The sequence below is a fragment of the Bufo bufo genome, chromosome 5 (genome assembly GCF_905171765.1).
Source record: "Bufo bufo chromosome 5, aBufBuf1.1, whole genome shotgun sequence".
Lineage (NCBI taxonomy): Eukaryota > Metazoa > Chordata > Amphibia > Anura > Bufonidae > Bufo > Bufo bufo.
In genome coordinates, this window is record NC_053393.1 from 33,386,880 (window position 1) to 33,412,349 (window position 25,470).

Here is a 25,470-nt window from a genome sequence, read left to right on the forward strand (position 1 = left end):
CAGCTAGGGAGCTAAGACAACCGGTTCCTAGCACAAGGTGCAGGAACCAGTGTCTTCCTGAGACCTAGCCAAATCACGCAACAAAAGGGAAGGAGTAGGACTTGGCTTAAGACGGACGGGGTGCAGGAGATCCGCCAAACACCAGCTGAGAACTCCAGAAGCAAATATAAACCGTAAGGGCTATAGTGAGAGGCGGGTATAAATAGCACCACTAAGTAGCTAATGAGCAGAACCTGTGGGGAGGTGGGATCCTGCCCAAAACCACAACAAAGAGAAACAGAGCAATCTGTCAGATAGACTCACGTGTAGTAAGTCTATCAGATCTTCTCAGGCCTCTCACGGGGCAGGGTGTGACAGGTGCAGGTTCCACCACTCCTATCAGATGTTCCATAAATATATGGTGTGCCAGATGGGAATACCCCTTTAAGCAAGAATTTTAAAAGGGTTGACCCATGATGACCTCCCCTATCCTTACGCTCTGTTAGGGTATATGGGCATCAAGGAACAGGACCCTTACTCTGTGAGCCAGACCAGAGAGGCTTTCTTAGAGCTATGGTGGTCTTCATCATGCTTGTATTTACAAGGACCGCCATTCATTTCAACTTGCAGAAGATGTTCTTGGCCGAATTAGATTTTTGCCGGAGTTGCCGTGAGCAGGACCTACATAGCCTCATGTCTTCTTCAAATGAGACACCATATTGAATATTGGGTTTGACCCTGCTTTCTGTCCTCCTGTGATTATCCTTCCCTTTATCTTCTCCCGAATAAGGTAATAGACGCAGATAGCCAAGGAGGCCGAGCTCTGAACCTCTTCATTATAAGTGCTGGATGCGTCGTCTAGAGCAGTCCATGTACTGGCGACTGCATGGGTGACACGCGTTCACCCCCGCTCACTCCTGAAGCCTGATTCTGACTATCCTCCGGCCCCAGGGTTGACATCTAGTGATAGAAACAGGAAGAAAAAAATATTAGGGGTGAAATTGACGCATGTTTACTTTACAGAAAACTTTCATTTTTGGCAACATTTCCCTTTTAGAGGAGGTTTTTCATCTCCGATATTGGTGGGGTATCAGTAGGATCTGTCACCACACCTAGGGGTGGTGTGAAAATGGTTCGATGTAAGGGAGGAGCGAGAAGAGAGATCACAGCCCATTACTGATATTTCATCTCTGTGCCGACTCCTTTGACACTCGGGAGCTTGTCTTCATGTCATCACCCCCTCTGCCCATCTTATAGTTGCTGTCTGGCCTATTTATTGGGTGGATGCTTTCTGTATTTCAACCGTAGGACTAAGAACAGCTGCACGTTTAATGAACCCTCCTCCTAATGGGGACATTTCCTGACTTTTGGTTGTTTCCTAGTGGTGATGATGTCTGTCTATAGACATAGTTGTAAGCGATATCTCCTATATTCTGCTCATTCAGCTGGGTCCGAATTTTACCCAACATGTTTATCTATTTTTTTTTCATGCTTTTTTTTTTTTTGCAAGACATTACTGTGTGATGCGAAATTGCATGAAGGCGCCCATGATTGTAAAGCGCTGGGTGTCATTTTCACCATGTGCCAGGTGTCTATGCTGAACAATATAAACCTTTTTTTATTTTTATTTTATTTTATATTTCAGGACTTTGTGTGAAAGTCAGCAAAATGGGGGGAGCAGGAGCAAAATGGATGCCCTCCATAATTTTGATTGATTTTTAAAAAGCATAACACCAGTATATCGGGCTAAGGGTGCTTCGCATGATCGTAAAAATTGTGGAATCCGCAAAACACGGATACCGGCTGTCGTTCTGCATTTTGCGGCAGTGCTTTATAAAAAAATGCCTATAGGACATGCTCTACATTTTTTGCCGGGCCGCGGAACGGAACAACGGATGCGGACAGTACATTATTACGGTCGCGTGAATGAGCCCTTAATGATACTTGTTGTTCCATTCCTCTATTATTCCTGGTAGAAGCTATGAAAGAATTGCCTGCACTAAAGGTCCAGATTTATTTATTTTTTATAATGTTTTTAGTATCCCTTTAAGATGTTATGAAAGCCTCCAGAAGTGGAGCATTTTATGTCTCGTTGGTGGCTCCTTTTTATTAGCAGCCTGACGTTCTGGCACAATTCATCGTACTCGAGCCTTCCTCCCAGACGACTCTTCCCGGATGTAATTTCCTATTACTCTTTACATTATCCGTCCCTTTTATTAAAGCCTTAAATTCTATAAAATACCTCGGAGGGGCGAGGAGTCCAAATGAGATGAGAGTGTAAAATTTCAATGACTCTATCCGATATTAAAAACCGTAAAGTACAGCCCCATCCTTTACTCTCAATTCCCAGTCATTAACCGTTTTGACCTCGTTGTGACCGTGACGGGAGCTCCGCATCACCCATAGTACGTAAAATACGGCTTTCCAGGGGGCGATGAGGGTTAGGTTGTAGTAATTAAATTCTCACCCCTCGGGCACAGTATAGTTCATCATGTTAATTCTCTGGAGCTGTTATTAAAGGTAGATATCACATTGCATAAAGTATGTGCCCCTCCTGGTGACGTCCTACAAAATGTGTTTAATTTCCAGTACTCCATGGACCAGGGATCAGCAACCTCCGACACTCCAGCTGTTCTGAAACCACAACTCCCAGAATCCTCCTTTCACTTTTATGAGAGTTACAAGAACAGCCATGTTAAGTGTGCATGCTGGGAGTTATAGTTTCACAGCAGCTGGAGTGCCAAAGGTTGCTGATCCCTGCCATAGACTATCATTAGCAGTGCAGATGGAGTTGTGCCATCACCCACCTCTCTGCGCTCCAGTGTCGCGTCCTCTGCATCTGAATGTTCAGCAGTATGAACATCCCTGGGATGTGATTATGGGTGCCATCTTTAAAGGGAACCTTTCACGTTGCACATTGTGTCTGAGCACGAATATACTCCATTACAAACCTGAACACGGATTCGTTGAGATTGTGGCCCTCCCCACAAATCCTGGGTTCAGATTCTTGATGAAGTATAATCTTAAATGCACCGCTACCCACAGTAACGGCGCATGCGCAGGATTATCTATCTAAGGGCTCGTTCACACGACCGTGTGAAGCCCGTGCTCTGGACCGCAAATTGCGGTCTGCAATGCACGGGCACCGACCGTGGCCTAGCCGCATGGGGATCGCAGATCCATTCACTTGAATGGGTCTGCGATCCCTCCTTTCTGCAAAAAGAAAGATCATGTTCTATCTCTTTGCGGTGCGGAGTCACGGAATGGAACCCCAGGAAGCACTCCGTAGTGCTTCTGTAGTGTTCCGTTCCGTGCTTCCGTTCCGCATCTCTAGATTTGCGGACCCCTTGAAGTGAATGAGCCCTTAATCTGATCTCATCAGAAAGAATACATTTTATAAGACAGTTAATAAGATATTAAGATTAACAAATCTAGTTAGTCTGTAGCGGGCTAACCTATTTGCTAATCACTAATTTATATCCATGATCATTCTGGGCCAGAAGGAGGTCCTATCATTGATTGACAGCCTTCCCTCTATGAGGAGGAGGTCCTATCAGTTACTGGTAGGACCTTCTCCTCATAGAGGGAAGGCTGTCAGTCACTGATAGGACCTCCTCCTCATAGAGGGAAGGCTGTCAGTCACTGATAGGACCGTCTCCTCCTCATAGAGGGAAGGCTGTCAGTCACTGATAGGACGTCTCCTCATAGAGGGAAGGCTGTCAGTCACTGATAGGACCGTCTCCTCCTCATAGAGGGAAGGCTGTCAGTCACTGATAGGACCTCCTCCTCATAGAGGGAAGGCTGTCAGTCACTGATAGGACCGTCTCCTCCTCATAGAGGGAAGGCTGTCAGTCACTGATAGGACGTCTCCTCATAGAGGGAAGGCTGTCAGTCACTGATAGGACCGTCTCCTCCTCATAGAGGGAAGGCTGTCAGTCACTGATAGGACCTCCTCCTCATAGAGGGAAGGCTGTCAGTCACTGATAGGACCGTCTCCTCCTCATAGAGGGAAGGCTGTCAGTCACTGATAGGACCGTCTCCTCCTCATAGAGGGAAGGCTGTCAGTCACTGATAGGACGTCTCCTCATAGAGGGAAGGCTGTCAGTCACTGATAGGACCGTCTCCTCCTCATAGAGGGAAGGCTGTCAGTCACTGATAGGACCTCCTCCTCATAGAGGGAAGGCTGTCAGTCACTGATAGGCACTGCCCAAAAACCATTTAAAGGGAACATGTCAGTATTAAAATGTGAATTAAGCTGTAGGCTGCATATTATAGCGCAGGAGGAGCGGAGCAGAATTATATATAATTTTATATATTTAAATTACTGTTCATTCTGGGCTCTGAAATCTTGAGACTGTCCTATCAGTGACTGACAGCCTTCCCTCTATGAGGAGACGTCCTATCAGTGACTGACAGCATTCTCTCTATGAGGAGACGGTCCTATCAGTGACTGACAGCCTTCCCTCTATGAGGAGACGTCCTATCAGTGACTGACAGCCTTCCCTCTATGAGGAGACGGTCCTATCAGTGACTGACAGCCTTCCCTCTATGAGGAGACGGTCCTATCAGTGACTGACAGCCTTCCCTCTATGAGGAGACGGTCCTATCAGTGACTGACAGCCTTCCCTCTATGAGGAGACGGTCCTATCAGTGACTGACAGGACCTTCTCCTCCTCATAGAGGGAAGGCTGTCAGTCACTGATAGGATCTCCTCCTCATAGAGGGAAGGCTGTCAGTCACTGATAGGATCTCCTCCTCATAGAGGGAAGGCTGTCAGTCACTGATAGGACCTCCTCCTCATAGAGGGAAGGCTGTCAGTCACTGATAGGACCGTCTCCTCATAGAGGGAAGGCTGTCAGTCACTGATAGGACCGTCTCCTCATAGAGGGAAGGCTGTCAGTCACTGATAGGACCGTCTCCTCATAGAGGGAAGGCTGTCAGTCACTGATAGGACCTCCTCCTCATAGAGGGAAGGCTGTCAGTCACTGATAGGATGTCTCCTCATAGAGGGAAGGCTGTCAGTCACTGATAGGACCTCCTCCTCATAGAGGGAAGGATGTCAGTCACTGATAGGACCGTCTCCTCATAGAGGGAAGGCTGTCAGTCACTGATAGGACCGTCTCCTCATAGAGGGAAGGATGTCAGTCACTGATAGGACCGTCTCCTCATAGAGGGAAGGCTGTCAGTCACTGATAGGACCGTCTCCTCATAGAGGGAAGGCTGTCAGTCACTGATAGGACCGTCTCCTCATAGAGGGAAGGCTGTCAGTCCCTGATAGGACCGTCTCAAGACTTCAGAGCCCAGAATGAACAGTAATTTAAATATATAAAATTATATATAATTCTGCTCCGCTCCTCCTGCGCTATAATATGCAGCCTACAGCTTAATTCACATTTTCATAGTGACATGTTCCCTTTAAATGGTTTTTGGGCAGTGCCTTCCTTATCCCTATTACGAACGTGCTGCTTCCGGTCTCCAGTCCTCCCTCATCCTTGCTCGGTACCTTCATTGTCGATTTGCCTATTACTGTCCAGCATCTCCCCTAGGACTTCTGCTGGTCCCCGAGTAACATCCTAATATCGACCCTTGGCCATCCTGACCATCCCATTCATACCTGGCCTATATGACTCCCTATGCCAACTCTGGCCTTGCTACAAAGGGACACAGTACCCCTGTACCATCCCTGTCTGGCCGGCTGACTGATTACCCTAGGAGCCATGACCACAGCATCCGACCAAGAAAGTCCATACGGCGCCTCCTTAGCTTTATCCGTGTCAAAGTGGTTTTGACATCGGTCGCACTGTGTTGGCGAGCTGCATACCAGGAGGTGGTATACGTTTGGCCATATACATGTGTATATATATATATATATTTTTTTAAGAGTTCGCCTGATAAAAATACTGTGCCCACATCTAATATCCCCCAATGCTGCAGTGGCGATGCTTCTGTGCTCCTCTGCTGCGCTTTGTTTTCATCCCGGAAGTGATGAGGTGCCATACATGACCGATGGGGCCTATTGTTGTCTTCAGCAGTGATGCCAGATTGTGTGACCGATCCCTGGCCGTAGCGGCAATGCTCCAGGACCAGACTTCGTTGTTTCCTAGACGTGACCACCCTGCATTAACCTAAACTCGCATCCTATTACCTCTGGATGATGGCGCTCCCATCACAGCGGTTCAGTACCTGCTCAAGAAATATGGGAAACCCTACGGCGACTGCTTGGGAATCTAGATATTCTGTATGTGGAAGACGGCATGGGACCCATGTAATAGAAGGCACATACACTGATATAGCGCGCACGCGTCTGGTGTATATGGACTGAAGCTGGCCATACACATTATGGGGGAAGGCATGACGTTTGTACTGTAACCTGGCAAAAGAAAAGCGGCGAATGTTGACGCGAGTCCCGTTTTTTGTTTCCCCACCACCCTGACCCCTCTTACAAGAAGTGGGCGGGAGGAGGTAGGCTGGGGGCAGGACCTCGGTGGTCCGACTCATTTAACAACGTGTGCCCAGAAACAGGCGCACGCTACACTTGAAATTGGTGCCAGCTCCCTTGTTTTCTTGCGCACAGAACTCCTGAAGATCCTCCGGAATTATTACCTCTTAATAAGTCTGGTGCGTCGTACGCGGGAAGGGTCTGTTATTAAAACTGGTGTCCGTGTGACAACCGTATCCATCTTTTTTTTTTTTTTTTTTGGTTCCGTTGTAACAATACCGATCCTTGTCCGCAAAACAGACAATAAAAGAAGACGTTCTATCTTTTTTGCGGAACGGCCACACGGACATACAGAAACGGAATGCACACAGAGTCATTTCTGTTTTTTATTACAGACCCATTGAAGTGAATGATTCCGCATACGGGCCGCCAAAAAAAAAAACGGAATGGACAGAGAGAACTAATCCATTCGTGTGCATGAGCCCTTAATACATTCTCTTATTTATATGTTGACCGAAGCCGCTGTTTACGCAGGATCTATCAGGTTGAGCATTCCTGGCCTAGAGGGAGCGATATATTAGGGATAAATGAATGAAAGGTGTGAGATTTCTACACCGGCACAGAGAGGCGGAAAGGGAGCAGGGAAGCTACTGAGCATGTGCGTCCACCACTGAGTGCAGGACAAGGTGGACCAGAAGGATAAACAGCAGAGAGGAAAATATAATGTACATAAAAAAAAATATATATACTTTTTTTTTCATTTGAAATTCCTCATTCATTGCATAGTAATAGTTTACCCAAATTGCAGGTAAGGTGAGGGTGGGCGCGTGCAGCTGCTGCATCGATGCAAGAATGTCGCAGAACGCCAAGATGAAGAAGCAAGAAAAGTTGTGTCAAACCTGAGTGTTTTTTGTATTTGTTGGGGTTATAGGAGATGACAGGTTCCCTTTAAACTCACATCTCTTAGTTTGATAAACAGAAGGAAACAGTCAGGAATTCAATCAATAATTACAGAGGATGAATAATTAAAGGGCCCCGTGCGGCGCTCCTTTCAGCCCTCCGCACCATCCGCTGTATAACCTGCGCTCCGTCCCCGCTGCGTTCTCAATAAACTGAATACAGAACAACACCTCTTCAGACGTAATCATCGGCCGGAGATGACACTAATGACTCTAATTATTAGCCCGTGTGTGGGCGGACGGTAGGTAGGGTCGTGTGGGAAGGGGGAAGGGAATTTTGGAAATGAAAGGGGCACCCTGTATGATAAAGAAGCTGTGGGATTTTCTAATATACCTCACTCCTCTCTGCTTGCTGTCATTCAGTGAGAACCTTCACTGCTTACTGCCAGTGAATAAAAACCGGACTCGCAGATGCAGGGCTCCTCACGGTACATTGTAAGAGCTGCGTTCACATGTCGCCATGGTGGCAAAAAAAGCTTCATTTTTAACATAATGTGAGAAGAAAACTGCACCTCACGCCTGCAAAGGTGTGAACACAGGCCAAGTCAAATTCTTGAGAAGGCCTGAAACCCCGGCACTCCAATAGTCCCTGCCGGTCCTGCAGCGATTTCATCATGTACATCGCGACTGTTGCGGCCAGTCGCTGGTCTCAGCAGCCACGTGCTAAATAGGCAAGCATCACCCCTGAGGCCAGCGATTGGCTGCAGCAGTCACATACATGATGTGACATCATCTCTGCAGGACCAGCAGAGGCGGAGCTGGAGCAGCGGGAGATTTTAAAGGGGTTGTCACTTCAGCAAATGGCATTTATTATGTAGTGGAAGTTAATACAAGACACTTACTAATGTATTGTTCGTATCCATGTAGTCTCCTTTCCTGGCTGGATTCATTTTCCCATCACATTATCCACGGCTAGTTTCCATGGTTATGACCACCCTGCAATCCATCAGTGGTGGTCGTGCTTGTACACTATAGGAAAAGTTGGTGGCCAGGACTGTGAGAGAGCACAAAAGCTCGTGCTTTTTCCTATCGTGTGCAAGCACGACCACTGCTGCTGGATTGCAGGGTGGTCGTAACCATGGAAACGAGCAGTCTATAATGTGATGGGAAAATGAATCCAGCCAGGAAAGGAGACGACATGTATACAAACAATACATTAGTAAGTGTCTTGTATTAACTTCCACTACATAATAAATGCCACTTGCTGAAGTGAGACGACCCCCTTTTAACAGGTAGGTACTGGCTATTTTTGTATTTTACACTTTTTAAAACAAAGTTTCTTAAAGGAAACCTGTCACCTTGATTATGAGGTTTAAACTGCCTACAGTACCTTTTTCATGTGCTCCTGAAGTGGCCTTTGTTGCCTTTTTCTAACTCATCATTGCTCAGAAAATCCACTTTTATTCCTTTTTATCCTCTGGTCTCCTGAGATCTGCCCAGGAATGTGGGTGTCCTGCCCCTGGCTTCAGTTCTTCACTGCACATGCAGCATAATTGTAGTATAGCCACTGAGTTATTCAATAAAATGTATCCGTATAGTGCCACCTGCTCACTGTGTTCCCCTCACTGAGGTGGTCACACATGCTCAGTAACATCCTTCAACTGCCACTAGCTATGAAAGTTACAGGGAGGGAGCTACAGCAGAAAGGGCACACCCCTTGAGCTGTGATGGGGAGACAGCTACAGCAGAAAGGGCACACCCCCTGAGCTGTGATGGGGAGACAGCTACAGCAGAAAGGGCACACCCCCTGAGCTGTGATGGGGAGACAGCTACAGCAGAAAGGGCACACCCCCTGAGCTGTGATGGGTAGAGGGCTACAGAAGAAAGGGCACACCCCCTGAGCTGTGATTGAGAGAGAGCTACAACAGAAAGGGCACAACCCCTGTGCTTTGATGGGGAGACGGCTACAGCAGAAAGGGCACACCCCCTAAGCTGTGATGGGGAGACGGCTACAGCAGAAAGGGCACACCCCCTGAGCTGTGATGGGGAGGCGGCTACAGCAGAAAGGGCACACCCCCTGAGCTGTGATGGGGAGACGGCTATAGCAGAAAGGGCACACCCCCTGAGCTGTGATGGGGAGACAGCTACAGCAGAGAGGGCACACCCCCTGAGCTGTGATGGGGAGACGGCTACAGCAGAAAGGGCACACCCCCTGAGCTGTGATGGGGAGAGAGCTACAACAGAAAGGGCACACCCCCTGAGCTGTGATGGGTAGACGGCTACAGCAGAAAGGGCACACCCCCTGAGCTGTGATGGGGAGACGGCTACAGCAGAAAGGGCACACCCCCTGAGCTGTGATGGGGAGACGGCTACAGCAAAAAGGGCACACCCCCTGAGCTGTTATACGGATACAGCTACAGCAGAAAGGACACACCCCCTGAGCTGTGATGGGGAGAGAGCTACAGCAGAAAGGGCACACCCCCTGAGCTGTGATGGGGAGAGAGCTACAACAGAAAGGGCACACCCCCTGAGCTGTGATGGGTAGACGGCTACAGCAGAAAGGGCACACCCCCTGAGCTGTGATGGGGAGACGGCTACAGCAGAAAGGGCACACCCCCTGAGCTGTGATGGGGAGACGGCTACAGCAGAAAGGGCACACCCCCTGAGCTGTGATGGGGAGGCAGCTACTGCAGAAAGGGCACACCCCCTGAGCTGTGATGGGGAGACGGCTATAGCAGAAAGGGCACACCCCCTGAGCTGTGATGGGGAGACAGCTACAGCAGAGAGGGCACACCCCCTGAGCTGTGATGGGGAGATGGCTACAGCAGAAAGGGCACACCCCCTGAGCTGTGATGGAGAGAGAGCTACAACAGAAAGGGCACACCCCCTGAGCTGTGATGGGGAGACAGCTACAGCAAAAAGGGCACACCCCCTGAGCTGTTATAGGGATACAGCTACAGCAGAAAGGGCACACCCCCTGAGCTGTGATGGGGAGAGAGCTACAGCAGAAAGGGCACACCCCCTGAGCTTTGATGGGGAGAGAGCTACAACAGAAAGGGCACACCCCCTGAGCTGTGATGGGGAGACGGCTACAGCAGAAAGGGCACACCCCCTGAGCTGTGATGGGGAGACGGCTACAGCAAAAAGGGCACACCCCCTGAGCTGTTATACGGCTACAGCAGAAAGGACACACCCCCTGAGCTGTGATGGGGAGAGAGCTACAGCAGAAAGGGCAAACCCCCTGAGCTGTGATGGGGAGAGAGCTACAACAGAAAGGGCACACCCCCTGAGCTGTGATGGGTAGACGGCTACAGCAGAAAGGGCACACCCCCTGAGCTGTGATGGGGAGACGGCTACAGCAGAAAGGGCACACCCCCTGAGCTGTGATGGGGAGGCGGCTACAGCAGAAAGGGCACACCCCCTGAGCTGTGATGGGGAGACGGCTATAGCAGAAAGGGCACACCCCCTGAGCTGTGATGGGGAGACAGCTACAGCAGAGAGGGCACACCCCCTGAGCTGTGATGGGGAGACGGCTACAGCAGAAAGGGCACACCCCCTGAGCTGTGATGGAGAGAGAGCTACAACAGAAAGGGCACACCCCATGAGCTGTGATGGGGAGACAGCTACAGCAAAGAGGGCACACCCCCTGAGCTGTTATAGGGATACAGCTACAGCAGAAAGGGCACACCCCCTGAGCTGTGATGGGGAGAGAGCTACAGCAGAAAGGGCACACCCCCTGAGCTGTGATGGGGAGAGAGCTACAACAGAAAGGGCACACCCCCTGAGCTGTGATGGGTAGACGGCTACAGCAGAAAGGGCACACCCCCTGAGCTGTGATGGGGAGACGGCTACAGCAGAAAGGGCACACCCCCTGAGCTGTGATGGGGAGACGGCTACAGCAAAAAGGGCACACCCCCTGAGCTGTTATACGGATACAGCTACAGCAGAAAGGACACACCCCCTGAGCTGTGATGGGGAGAGAGCTACAGCAGAAAGGGCACACCCCCTGAGCTGTGATGGGTAGACGGCTACAGCAGAAAGGGCACACCCCCTGAGCTGTTATACGGATACAGCTACAGCAGAAAGGACACACCCCCTGAGCTGTGATGGGGATACAGCTACAGCAGAAAGGGCACACCCCCTGAGCTTTCAGCCTGATATAAATCTAGCAGAGCAATGAATGAGGAGATCTCTGGATCCATGTGAGGTACAGGGCTGGTTCTAGCTTTGTTAGAAAGAGACTGTCGTGTACCGTACAAGATCAGGGATGCTCAACCTGCGGCCCTCCAGCTGTTGCAAAACTACAACTCCCAGCTTGCCCTAATAGCTGTAGGCTGTCCAGGTATACTAGGAGTTGTAGTTTTGCAAAAGCTGGAGGGCCACAGGTTGAACATCCCTGATCTAGAAGATGTCTGATTTCCATTATTACATTAACCATGAACAACCCCTTTAACTGGCCATAGACATTTGGCTGACTCCTGACTACGCATACAATGTGCCGTCCGGCTCGACTGGACAACCATGTTGATTCTGTGAAGGCGGATGAGCAGCTGCCCGGCAGGATCAGCGAGGGCCACGTAGACATATGGTTGTCAGATTGACACCCATTTCTGGGGGAGGCGGGGGTCTTATATTATCTAATCAAGCCGAAAGAAATCAACTTGTTTTTCTCTTAAAACTTGTACAATGTAGGGGGAAAACCTTTGCAAAACAAAAGTTAAATATAAAAAAAAGACGAGTTTTCCTTTGCCAAGCTGGCACAGAACTTTGCATTTTGCATTTTGTGCCAAGCTTTGACTGATGGCTGGATATCTGCCTACAGCATATTCTACACGGACGGGATTAGTTATGCACACAGCTATGATTTATCTCTGAATTATGCCAACGTCTTAAACGGTGTCTTAAACTTTTCGATTGATTAAATTGGACGAAATGTTAAAATGTCAGATTGTTTACTGGGGCCACCTAAGCCAGCTGCCAGTATTACCTCTGTTACCACGAGACGATCGACCAGATTTCTTAATACGCAGATTGTCATTTGGCTCTACATGCCTTGAAAGGATGATGTATTATGCACTACTCACAAATTGTGGGATATTTGGCTTGTGGGTGAAATTTTAGGATGAACCTAAATGCACTCTAACCTTTACAGGTGAACTTAATGTGACCTTCTCTAAACTTTTGAATGCACATGTCCAACTGTTCAATGTTTCAGTGCTTTTTGCACAACTTGCTGTTCTTTAACAAGGAGCTTGACTGCAAAATTCGCAACAGGTGTTTGATCCATGAATCGTCCAATACATTTCCTGGTTCAATTGGAATTGGTATGTAAACAGTCCTCCTCATCATGCTGTTCACATTTTGACATCATGAGACCAAGACGACACCTAACAATTGATCAACAGTACCTCACATTTGCAAAGCTTCGGGCAGGATGTTCTCAGATGGAAGTGGCCACTGAGCTTAGAGTGTCATCAGCAGGTTGTATCAGAGATACAGAGAGACCGGAAGAGTCACAGAAAGGCAGAGAAGTGGACCTCCTTTGGCCACATCCCACACTGATGACCAATTCATTGTGAACAATGCCCTGCAGAACCAGATGATGAATGCCACACAACTCCAGGCACATTTAAGGGAGGTGAGAGGCACCCAAGTGTCACGTCAGACCATTCAAAACAGTTTACATCAGCGAGGTCTGTGTACTAGACGACCTGCTAGGGTATACCTGACCACACCACCAAGCACAAGCGTCATCGTCTTCCATGGGCCAGGGAGCATCTACGCTGGACGAGGGACCAGTGGGCCTCAGTGCTGTTCACTGAGCAGAAATGATGGGCCACCAACGAGGTTGGAGAGCGCTATGCATCAGCCACTGTTGTCACCAGACAAGCCCTTGGTGGTGGTGGTGGTACAGTGTGGGCATGTGTGTCTAGTCAGTACAGAACTGCCCTACACTTTGTGAATGGTCCAGTGACAAGCCCATACTTCCTGAAGAACATCATTAATCCAGTCATTGTGCGGCTGCATGACCAACACAGGCCTTATTTCATCTTCATGGAGGACAATGTGCTAGCTCATCGAGGTCCATCATTCGGGAACGGCTTCTGGAGACTGGGGGACCTCAAATGGAGAGGCCTGCACTTTCTCCAGACCTGAATCCCATAGAAAACCTATAGGATCAGCTGAGTTGCCGTGTAGAGGCTCGTAACTCTGTACCCCAGAACCTCAATGACCTGAGGGCCGCCCTTCAAGAATATTGAGATGTAATTCCTCAGCAAACGATAAGTCGACTTGTAAACTGGAAGAGACGTCATTGTCAAGCTGTACTTGATGCTCGAGGCCACATGACAAGTTATTGTAGCGGTATACCCACCACTGGTCGGCTTTTGTTCCAATAAATTGTTTGAGATGAGGAAATCACCATTGTATGCCTCTACTTAATGTCCGACTTTCATTATACACTGCTCAAAAAAATAAAGGGAACACTTAAACAACACAATGTAACTCCAAGTCAATCACACTTCTGTGAAATCAAACTGTCCACTTAGGAAGCAACACTGAGTGACAATCAATTTCACATGCTGTTGTGCAAATGGGATAGACAACAGGTGGAAATTATAGGCAATTAGCAAGACACCCCCAATAACGGAGTGGTTCTGCAGGTGGTGACCACAGACCACTTCTCAGTTCCTATGCTTCCTGGCTGATGTTGTGGTCACTTTTGAATGCTGGCGGTGCTTTCACTCTAGTGGTAGCATGAGACGGAGTCTACAACCCACACAAGTGGCTCAGGTAGTGCAGCTTATCCAGGATGGCACATCAATGCGAGCTGTGGCAAGAAGGTTTTCTGTGTCTGTCAGCGTAGTGTCTAGAGCATGGAGGCGCTACCAGGAGACAGGCCAGTACATCAGGAGTATGGAGGAGGCCGTAGGAGGGCAACAACCCAGCAGCAGGACCGCTACCTCCGCCTTTGTGCAAGGAGGAACAGGAGGAGCACTGCCAGAGCTCTGCAAAATGACCTCCAGCAGGCCACAAATGTGCATGTGTCTACTCAAACGGTCAGAAACAGACTCCATGAGGGTGATATGAGGGCCCGACGTCCACAGGTGGGGGTTGTGCTTACAGCCCAACACCGTGCAGGACGTTTGCCATTTGCCAGAGAACACCAAGATTGGCAAATTCGCCACTGGCGCCCTGTGCTCTTCACAGATGAAAGCAGGTTCACACTGAGCACATGTGACAGACGTGACGAGTCTGGAGACGCCGTGGAGAACGTTCTGCTGCCTGCAACATCCTCCAGCATGACCGGTTTGGCATTGGGTCAGTAATGGTGTGGGGTGGCATTTCTTTGGAGGGCCGCACAGCCCTCCATGTGCTCGCCAGAGGTAGCCTGACTGCCATTAGGTACCGAGATGAGATCCTCAGACCCCTTGTGAGACCATATGCCGGTGCGGCTGGCCCTGGGTTCCTCCTAATGCAAGACAATGCTAGACCTCATGTGGCTGGAGTGTGTCAGCAGTTCCTGCAAGACGAAGGCATTGATGCTATGGACTGGCCCGCCCGTTCCCCAGACCTGAATCCAATTGAGCACATCTGGGACATCATGTCTCGCTCTATCCACCAACGTCACGTTGCACCACAGACTGTCCAGGAGTTGGCAGATGCTTTAGTCCAGGTCTGGGAGGAGATCCCTCAGGAGACCGTCCGCCACCTCATCAGGAGCATGCACAGGCGTTGTAGGGAGGTCATACAGGCACGTGGAGGCCACACACACTACTGAGCCTCATTTTGACTTGTTTTAAGGACATTACATCAAAGTTGGATCAGCCTGTAGTGTGTTTTTCCACTTTAATTTTGAGTGTGACTCCAAATCCAGACCTCCATGGGTTAAAAAATTTGATTTCATTTTTTAATTTTTGTGCGATTTTGTTGTCAGCACATTCAACTATGTAAAGAACAAAGTATTTCAGAAGAATATTTAATTAATTCAGATCTAGGATGTGTTATTTTTGTGTTCCCTTTATTTTTTTGAGCAGTGTATAATATCACTGTAGGCTGAACTTTTTATGTTTTTCTATAAATTTCACCCGAAAGCCAAATATCCCTAACTTTTTGTGAGTAGTGTATGTATGTGGCCCTGTTGGAGTTAGGCCTTCATGGCAGCTTGCTGGCATTGAGCTGATCAGTGTCTTTTTATATTTTTTATGTTTAAATCTTTAAATTTCCTTTTACGTGGTGAATTTGGAGTCTACAACCTTTTACGATTCACGGCAGCATGAGGAAGCTTACAGGTTTTATATTATCCAAATAAGTTATGCAAGAGATCCGGGTTTAGCAGAGGATTCACATGCCACAGAGGAGCCTTACAGAGAGATTCTTCAGCTGACTTCTTAAGCTTCAGCAGCCAAATCCAGACTTCCTTACAGTATACTGCACCGGAGACGTATTACTCCCCGGAGCTTAAACTAACCAAGAAAGGTTTATCCTTCATATTGCATCTACAAGCCCCAAGTATTTCAGCTCGGCACTGTGGGGCTGAGAAATTGCAAATACAGCATCTACCTTTTTTTAAAGCAAAATTCTTCAAGTCATGTGAATGAATATCTTAGACGCTGGATTTTCATTGTTTTACTATGCACAAGGAAATGTTTATTATGCTTAGATGGCAGTATTTTTTGTATAAGTAGAGGCTTGTCTAGCATAGTCAACTGGATGATGGAAGCCAAATGGTAGCTGCTGACACTTGATCTGGAGACTGGCAGCAACCCACTATAAAAGCTATGCTTTCTCATGAACTACTAGACAACTGCCCTTTTGTACTAAAATAAAAATGCTATAATTTTTTAAAGAATATAACTATTATAAGACTGCTTCCTACCTATAAGAATATAACTACTATAATACTGCTCCTATGTACAAGAATATAACTACTATAATTCTGCTCCTATGTATAAGAATATAACTACTATAATACTGCCTCCTATATACAAGAATATAACTACTATAATACTGCTCCTATGTACAAGAATATAACTACTATAATACTGCCTCCTATGTACAAGAATATAACTACTATAATACTGCCTCCTATGTACAAGAATATAACTGCTATAACACTGCTCCTATGTACAAGAATATAACTACTATAATACTGCTCCTATATACAGGAATATAACTACTGTAATACTGCTCCTATGTACAAGAATATAACTACTATAATACTTCCCCTATGTAGAAGAATATAACTACTATAATACTGCTCCTATGTACAAGAATATAACTACTATAGTACTTCCCCTATGTAGAAGAATATAACTACTATAATACTGCTCCTATGTACAAGAATATAACTACTATTATACTGCCTCCTATGTACAAGAATATAACTACTATAATACTGCCTCCTATGTACAAGAATATAACTACTATAATACTGCTCCTATATACAGGAATATAACTACTGTAATACTGCTCCTATGTACAAGAATATAACTACTATAATACTTCCCCTATGTAGAAGAATATAACTACTATAATACTGCTCCTATGTACAAGAATATAACTACTATAGTACTTCCCCTATGTAGAAGAATATAACTACTATAATACTGCTCCTATGTACAAGAATATAACTACTATAATACTGCTCCTATGTACAAGAATATAACTACTATAATACTGCTCCTATATACAAGAATATAACTACTATAATACTGCTCCTATGTACAGGAATATAACTACTATAATACTGCTCCTATGTACAAGAATATAACTACTATAATACTGCTCCTATGAACAAGAATATAACTACTATAATACTGCTCCTATGTACAAGAATATAACTACTATAATACTGCTCCTATGTACAAGAATATAACTACTATAATACTGCTTCCTATGTACAAGAATATAACTGCTATAATACTGCTCCTATGTACAAGAATATACCTACTATAATACTGACTCCTATGTACAAGTATATAACTACTATAATACTGCTCCTATATACAAGAATATAACTACTATAATACTGCTGCATATGATAAAGTCCCAAACTGCTCTAAGTTTGTCCTCTATGTTACTAGTTTTCTCCTTTCTATATATTCGGATATATTGACTTGTAAAAGCAAAATTCTGATTCATAGTAATTATATTTGCAATTGTTCTTCTCTTCTTGGAAGATGTCACTTGGGGTTGCGGGTGACCTTGAGGCAGAGCACACAGATGACGGCACGCAGCTTGCATTGTTTTCTTACATTCACACTCCGCATACTGAGGACAGTGAGCTTGTGCGGCTCAGCATTAGGTTCCATTCACATGTCCGCAAAAGGGGTCCGCATCCGTTTCGCAATTTTGCGGAACAGGTACGGACCCATTCATTTTCAATGGGGCCGGAATGTGCTGTCCAAATCCGCATTTGCGGATCGGCACTTCCATTCCGCCAAGAAATAGAACATGTCCTATTCTTGTCCGCAATTGCGGACAAGAAAAGGCATTTTCTATGAGAGTTCCGGCGATGTGCGGTCTGCAAAATGCGGAACGCACATTGCCGATGTCCGTATTTTGCGGATCCGCAAAACTCATACAGACGTGTGAATGGACCCTTAATTCGCTTCAGCATCTATTAACTCATGTTCTTATGTATTCTAGTATTAGGTGTATAAACCGCTGCAGCAGGGACAAGTCCCCAGACGTGATCCAACCCGAGTCCCCAGATCATCCCTTCCATCTTTATGCCAACCCTTGCTGATCTCCGCGCCTCTTTACTTGAGTGGAGGGTTATTTTTGTTATGTCCTTTATTTTATAGAGTTGATCATAAAGGTAACAGTCCCATTCCTGTTGCCAAATGATACATTTTAATCTTAACGCAGTTGCAGATGGAATTCCGTTTTTATGATACAAAGTTCCAAATCTCCTGCAAAGTACTGTTTTGGCCACCTGATGGAGCTTTCACTTACTGTAGGGTTCAAACCCCTTAAGCACTGCTCAGACATTTGTCACTGGAAATCTGCAATCATGTTCTAAGCCGGTGGTCACCAACTTCTGGTTCTACCTGCTGGCCTGGACATAACAGCCGGAGAGCCGCAGGTTGGAGACCACTGCTCTGCACACCCCTCCATTGACTTGGTTGTACTTTATCTGTTGTTTCAGATTAACAGATGTGTAAACCTCTGAGTAGTACCAAAGGGGTTAGGGCAGGGACTGAAACGTGTTGGTTTATGGTGTCCAGGTAGGTTCTGCTGAGCAGAACATTGCTATGGCATGGTCAGCATTGACGATTTCTGATGTTTTTGTTTGAAATATCAACGTCCATGTGATGCCATGTGTTGAAGAAGCAGCTCTAAGATGCTTAGCAAGTTGCAGTAATTATAAAATATTTTTATGCCAAATTTGGCTTAATTTCTACTAAATTAGTAATTCTTCCGTCATAGCTCACGTTTGTTAACTTTCTCTTGTATTGGACATGTGCAGTATCTGTACCTTGACCTATACCCAACAACTAAAAACTATGACATATCAGAAGTCCTCCAGATCTTCTTAGGCCCTTCCAGAAGAACGGCCTAATATATCAGAGCTTGTGACACTTCCATTTCTGCTCTATCCTCGCCAGCCAGTCCGTGATTAAATACTACCATTTGGCGCCCGTATTAGCCCAGCAGTTCCAACTCCAACTCAAACCCACAATTCGGCACAAATAATGCCCCCTAGCAGCACCAAATATCACGGTGCAAAGCAGCGTCCTTCCTCAACTTAGCAGCACCAAGCACCACAGTGTAACACTAAATATTTGTATGTGATGTTACCCGTCCCTAAAGCACCACGAAGCTCAGTGCAGCTCAAAGAAGTTCCAGACAAATACCACAGTTCAGCACCACAGGCAGCAGCATTGTTCTCCTCTCCAGCCCTCCACCACAGGCAGCAGCATTGTCCTCCTCTCCAGCCCTCTACCACAGACAGCAGCATTGTTACCCCTCATCTCTCCTTAACTGGCAGCAGCATTTTGTCCTCCCTTGCCTTTCCTCCCCCGACTGACAGAAGCATTCCCCTTTCCCACTCCTCCTCCACTTCTTACAGCATTGTTCCCTTTCCCACCGTCTCTCAACTGGCAGCGTCTTTATCCTTCTTCCCACCCCTTCCTCACTGGCAGCAGCATTGTCCCCTGTTTGTACTCTTTCTCTAATGGCATCAACATTGTCTTCCTCCTCCCTAAGACACCCCATTGTCCCCCTTTCCACCCTGCTCCCACTGGCAGCACTGTTCTCCCCATTTCCCACCCCATCCCCACAGATAACACCAGTGTCCCCTTTCTCACTTCTCCACAGGCAGCAGCATTCTCTTCGATTGCCTCCCCTCACCGACTGGCAGCTGCATTGTCTCTTCCCACTCCTCCCCCACTGGCAGCAGCTTTGTCTCTTCCCACTCCTCCCCCACTGGCAGCAGCTTTGTCTCTTCCCACTCCTCCCCCACTGGCAGCAGCATTGTCTCTTCCCACTCCTCCCCCACTGGCAGCAGCATTGTCTCTTCCCACTCCTCCCCCACTGGCAGCAGCATTGTCTCTTCCCACTCCTCCCCCACTGGCAGCAGCATTGTCTCTTCCCATTCCTCCCCCACTGGCAGCAGCATTGTCTCTTCCCACTCCTCTCCCACTGGCAGCAGCATTGTCTAACTTCCCTCCCCTCTCCCACTGGCAGCAGCATTGTCTAACTTCCCTCCCCTCTCCCACTGGCAGCAGCATTGTCTAACTTCCCTCCCCTCTCCCACTGGCAGCAGCATTGTCTAACTTCCCTCCCCACCCCACTGGGAGAAGCTTTGTCCCCCTGACCACAGATTTGTCCCAGATTGGCATTATCAGAGCAGATTCTGTTTTGGAGTTCACCAGCACTGAGACGCTCCTCACCATTGTCTGGTGGTTTTACACTGACCGGCAATAGTGCTTTGGAATACTAAGTATTCCCAGGCCTTATAGCAATGTTCACAGCTTCTCGTGCCCTAGTGGGATGAAAAAGGTGAAATGAAGATCAATAACCTTTAATAAAAAAGTTTTAAAATAACGTTTTATAATTTACTGCTAGGTTTTCTAAAAAAATAAAAATGTTTTGGGTCTTGGAAAGCAGCCATTAAATTTTTCAGTAAGCAAATATATGAATTCAGCAGAAATACTAAAACATGAACTGTGTAAATCTGGTATCACTGTTATCGCACCGACCCGTAGAGTAAAGGTAGAATGATATTTATACCGCCAAGCTGTAGAGAAGACGACATGGACGGACACCTACATGCCATGCGGTGATCTTAAGCATCAATTATCAACCTGAACATGAGGCTCTTTGTGTATGTTTGGATCAAAATGCATAGGCTTACTGCGTCAAGGTGGTCTCCTTCGAATGGATCCCTACACCAGTTTGGCGCAACACCACATGGTGACCACCGGACCACACCAGCCCACAGTGTATTATTTATACTGCTCCGTTTACGGCATAAAAAACTGAAAAAAGCAGAAACAGTTAAAACTACTACCCCAAGTCATCGTGCAGCTTTGTATACAGAGTTAAAGAAAAAGGAAAAAAAAAAAAAACCCTCGGTCCTGAAGGTTTAAAATAGGCCAGTGCTCCAAGGGTTAAAAAAAAAAAAGCAAAAGTGCCAAATAAGCGTTCCAAATGTTCGCGCTTACAAAGTCTCTATAGAAACATCCGTACGTGGAGCCAAGAAGCTGTTGAATGGCTTCCAAGCAGCACATAGAGAACGCACCTGCGAAGTGAATACCTGTCAGCCTCACGTCAGGGGAAAAAGAGAGACGACTAATGGCGACGCTCTACATAATCCGTAAATCATAGTTGCCAGGCAGATGCGTGGGATCGGGGGCACTGAACGAGTTACCTCTCAAGGGCCCACCTGTACAGCTAAATTACCAGATATAGAGCGGAGGGGGGGCTGTTCTCGCCTCGGAGGCGTCAGATGTAGATTCGCCTGTGTTGCTGAGAAAACAAATTACGTTTTAATATATGCAAATGAGCCTCTAGGATCAACGGGGGCGTTACCATTACTCTTAAAGGCTTCGCTCTCTCTGCAGCTGCCGGGTCCCCTGCACTTTGATTGACCGGACCAGGCAGTGAAGACCTCATCATGCCTGGCCTTGACTTCTCCTAAAGTCAAAGTGCAGAGGTCGCATCAGTTGCAGAGAGAGCGGAGCCTCTAGGTGTAATGACAACGCCCCCGTTGCTCCTAGAGGCTCATTTGCATATATTAAAATATCATTTTTCTCAGCAATGCGGGCACATAGGAACGTGGGACCAACACAGATGCCTTCATCTGCCAAGTGCACATGTAACAGGTCAGCCATTGTCATAGGGACAAAACTGCTGACAGATGCCCTTTAACCCCTGTATCTCAGAAATGGCTGAACATTTTTTAATAAAGAAATATTTGAAAAATGTTTTCTAGTCCAAAATGAATAAAATGTAATCACAAAAAAAAATAGCGTATACATAGCATTTAAATTCATTCTGGCCACGGTGTCTGCGTTCAGCACACTCAGCGTCTCTTCTTTTCCTTGCAGCCGTTCGGTTGTGCCTTATGCCATTATTCCTGTAATATTCCCGGCTCACTGAAAAGACATTACAACAAGAAACATCCGAATGAAGAGTGTGTCAACTCCGGAGCGGGAGAAGTCTCCTCCGAAGCCCTCGTCCTCCAAGGTAAGGAACAGCCCTGTCCTGCCCATAATAAATCAGTCGTATAACCTTTCAGTATGTGTCTCAATTTCTCAGGATCTCTGCTTGCTGTCAGGGAATGGGAACTCGCCACATCCTGTTCACACAGCTGCAGTCTGTTGCAACATCCAGAACAAGGAGATTTCTTCTGTGACAATTTCCATTGCCTAGACCAGTGATAGGCAAACTGCGGCTCTCCAGCTGTTGCAAAACTACAACTCCCACCATGCCCTGCTGTAGGCTGAAAACTGTAGGCAGTCTTTGCATGCTGGGAGTTGTAGTTCTGCAACAGCTGGAGAGCCACAGTTTGACTAGACTGTTACGCAGCTCAGCGATTTACGTCAGCAGGGGTTTCCAGACTTATTCAATTCACTGACAGCAAGCAGAGTCCTCTTTTTTTTTTTTTTTTTTCTTCTTTACATACACGTTGACTAAAAGTATATTCAAAGCATGTGAAGTGATGATGTATTATTAGGACATGCCTGGAAGGGATCTGACCTCTGGGACCCCCTCTGATCCTGCGAATGAAGGGGCTACAGGGCAGGGAACTGAAGTCTGTGTCTAATTGAAGTGAATGGAGCCGGCTAGAGCTCCCTGCATGGCCAGAAGCGCCGCGGTGCAAGGAAAAAGGCAAAGCGGATGCAATGCTGTGGCCCCTTCATTCTCGGGATCAGTGGGGTCCCTGAAATCGGCCGCACACAGATCATAAAGCGATTGCTTATCCTATCAAACTGATGTAAATTACCCATTAATCCCTGTATATGTTGTAAGCAAAGCTTTGCATTTCATTTCAAGACCTCTGCTTGCTGTCACTAAACTGAAACGTTCAGAGGCTGAAAACCCGTACAGAGCTGACACTTCACACAGTGCAAATTAGCTCTCCTCCAGAAGGAAGAAAACCGTCTCTCTAGTGCCACCTAGCGGTAGCTACCCTGTGCCTCATATACTGTATCTACCTACAGGTGGCACTACAGACCTGATTGGTGGAGACGCCGGGAGTTAGACCCTCACTGATCCTGAGGATAGGTCATCAATATTTAACTCTTGGAAAAAACGCTTTAAAAGGCTTGGACCAAGATTTAAAGTTTTTTTTGGGACCATATTGAAAACTTATCCTCAGGCTAGGTTATCAATATGAGATCAGCAGGTGTCTGACTTCTGGGACGCCCTCCTATCGGCTGTTTGAGGGGACCACAGCTCCGCTGCTTATCAAGCACAGCGCCGTTCGTTTGATAGTGGCTGTTCTTGGTATTGCAGCGCAGCCCGTTCACTTGAATGGGGCTGAGCTCCTAGACCATGTGACTGATGAACGTGACGTCACAGAGTACAGCAGCCTCTTCATACAGCTGATCGGCGGGGGTGCCGGGAGTCGGACCACCAATGATCTCATATTAAAGTCTTATCGTGGGCATATGTCAACAATATGATAATACCATAACACCCCTTTAGAGTTATTCCCTGTCCACAGGATAAGGCTAGCGAACTGATCACTGGGGGTCTGATCACTGGGACCCCCCCCCCCGACCGATTCTGAGTGGCGGTCCCACGTACCTGTCCTGGTGGATCGGCAGGCTGAGCTCCATTCATTCTCTATGGGACTGCTCGAGAAAGCTGAGTACAGCGCTTAGCTACTTCCAGCAGTCCCGTATGACTGGAACGCCACTCCATCAGGACGGAGACATGGGACCCCGTTCTCGGCATCGTCCCAACAGTCGGACCCCCAGCAGTTAGGTATCCCTATATCCTGTAGACGGTTGTGTGACCCAACAGCTTATTTCTAAATTTGACCTGGTCATGTGACCACCCACAATGCAGTGCAGTCTGGTAGCCTGAGACCAGCAGAATTTTGAATGACAGCTCTGGCTGTGACTAGAGTACTAGACCTGATTTGACTCTGAGGGAAGATAACGGAGAGGAAAGTTTTTTCCTGTTTCTTCTGCGCCGCCGTGTTACTGAGGTTTCATATATAATCCAGAACTAAGCGGGGCTGAGGGTGACCACGTGTCCGCGGCCGGCCGGTGGAACGCCAGCTGATTGCATCTCCTCATGCTTAAGCCTGCAGCTCGTGATAAGGGACTATTAAAGATGAAAGTGGCCGTCCTGATGCAGATTAATAAAACATCAATCCTTCGCGAGGCGCCGATTACACATTCATGTGGCTACCAGGCGGCCATTACTATTTTAAGGCTCTCATTCCTAATACATAGACGAGGGTCCGCGCTGCCCTCTGGAGAGAGGTTTTACTTTTCCATATGTATGAGCCGTACGGTTCGAGACGGATAGGAAATGATTTTTTAATTCCTACAGATTTTTATTTTTTTTCCCTTTTGATCTTTAATTTAGATATTTTAACCCCTTGTCGAATGTTTCTGTCCTAGACGACCAGATAATTTTGAGTGATTTTACTTGTTTCTTGGGTGAGCAGAATATATCTTGCAGCATTTTTTGGTGTATCACACACCCTGTATGGGAGAATCCATTTAACTTCTTGTACATATTACCAATAAAAAAAAAATATTTAATAAAGAAAAGTATTAAACTAACCCTTAGATTAGTTTTATTTATTCTTTATTTTTATTGGTAATATGTACAAGAAGTTAAATGGATTCTCCCATACTGTGTATTCCAATATACTATTTTATGCACATTATATATTCCTCTCTGGCAGCGCCCCCTGCTGTTTATCCTGCTGGTCCACCTTCTCCTGCATTCAGTGGTGGACGCACATGCTCAGTAGCTTCCCTGCTCCCCTTCCAGTCGTAGTGATCTCATAGAGAAGTAGATAAGGCGACCACATACTTTTCATTCATTCATCCCAACTTCTAAATTCATAGAAAGAAACATCTCTCTCTCTTTCTATACAGAGGAGAAGGGAATTGTGGGGGCCTTATGTACTATATGTATCTCTCTGGATACATGCGAGGGACTACAGGATCTCTACAGGATTGAAAAGGTGTGATCACAGAGCCAATTGCAAAGCATTGAGGGAGACGCAGGCGCTTGATGAGCTGCTACCCTCCCACAGAAGGGGAAGAAAGTGTTTTTGTTCTTATATTTGCATTTTATTTTAGATTTTTTTTATTTATTTTTTACTTGGGTGTAATTTTGTTAGCATGATATGCCCCCCCCCATGAGACCATAAAAGATTTCTCTGTGCAGGCGCTGAAACAAGAAGACGTGCTTGAAATGACTAGAGGTTCGTTCACATCTGCGCTGCTTTTCCTTTTTCTCTTGTTCTGCTCCATTATAGGAGCAGAGCAACGAAAGTGACGGTGCTGCTGGATCTATGATGGGGGCGGTTTCTGACATGGTATTCTGCATTTTTTTTTTTTTTACATCATCTGTGATCCAGGCCCCTAGAAGAATTGTAAACGCAGATGTGAACACGGCCTTATCCCTGCACCGGGGGCGTCCAGTTATTCGCTGTAAGGTTTGGTGGAC

General features: G+C 46.8%; 1 protein-coding gene across 1 annotated transcript in view; it reads left to right on the forward strand.

Moving 5' to 3' along the window:
- ZFAT (zinc finger and AT-hook domain containing) overlaps nt 1-25,470 on the forward strand; it is a 182,627-nt gene that overhangs the window by 98,760 nt on the left and 58,397 nt on the right. Inside the window, exon 13 of the mRNA XM_040431869.1 lies at nt 21,876-22,014. Within this exon, the coding sequence (XP_040287803.1) occupies nt 21,876-22,014 (139 nt within the window). The remainder of the gene's footprint in view (nt 1-21,875; nt 22,015-25,470) is intronic.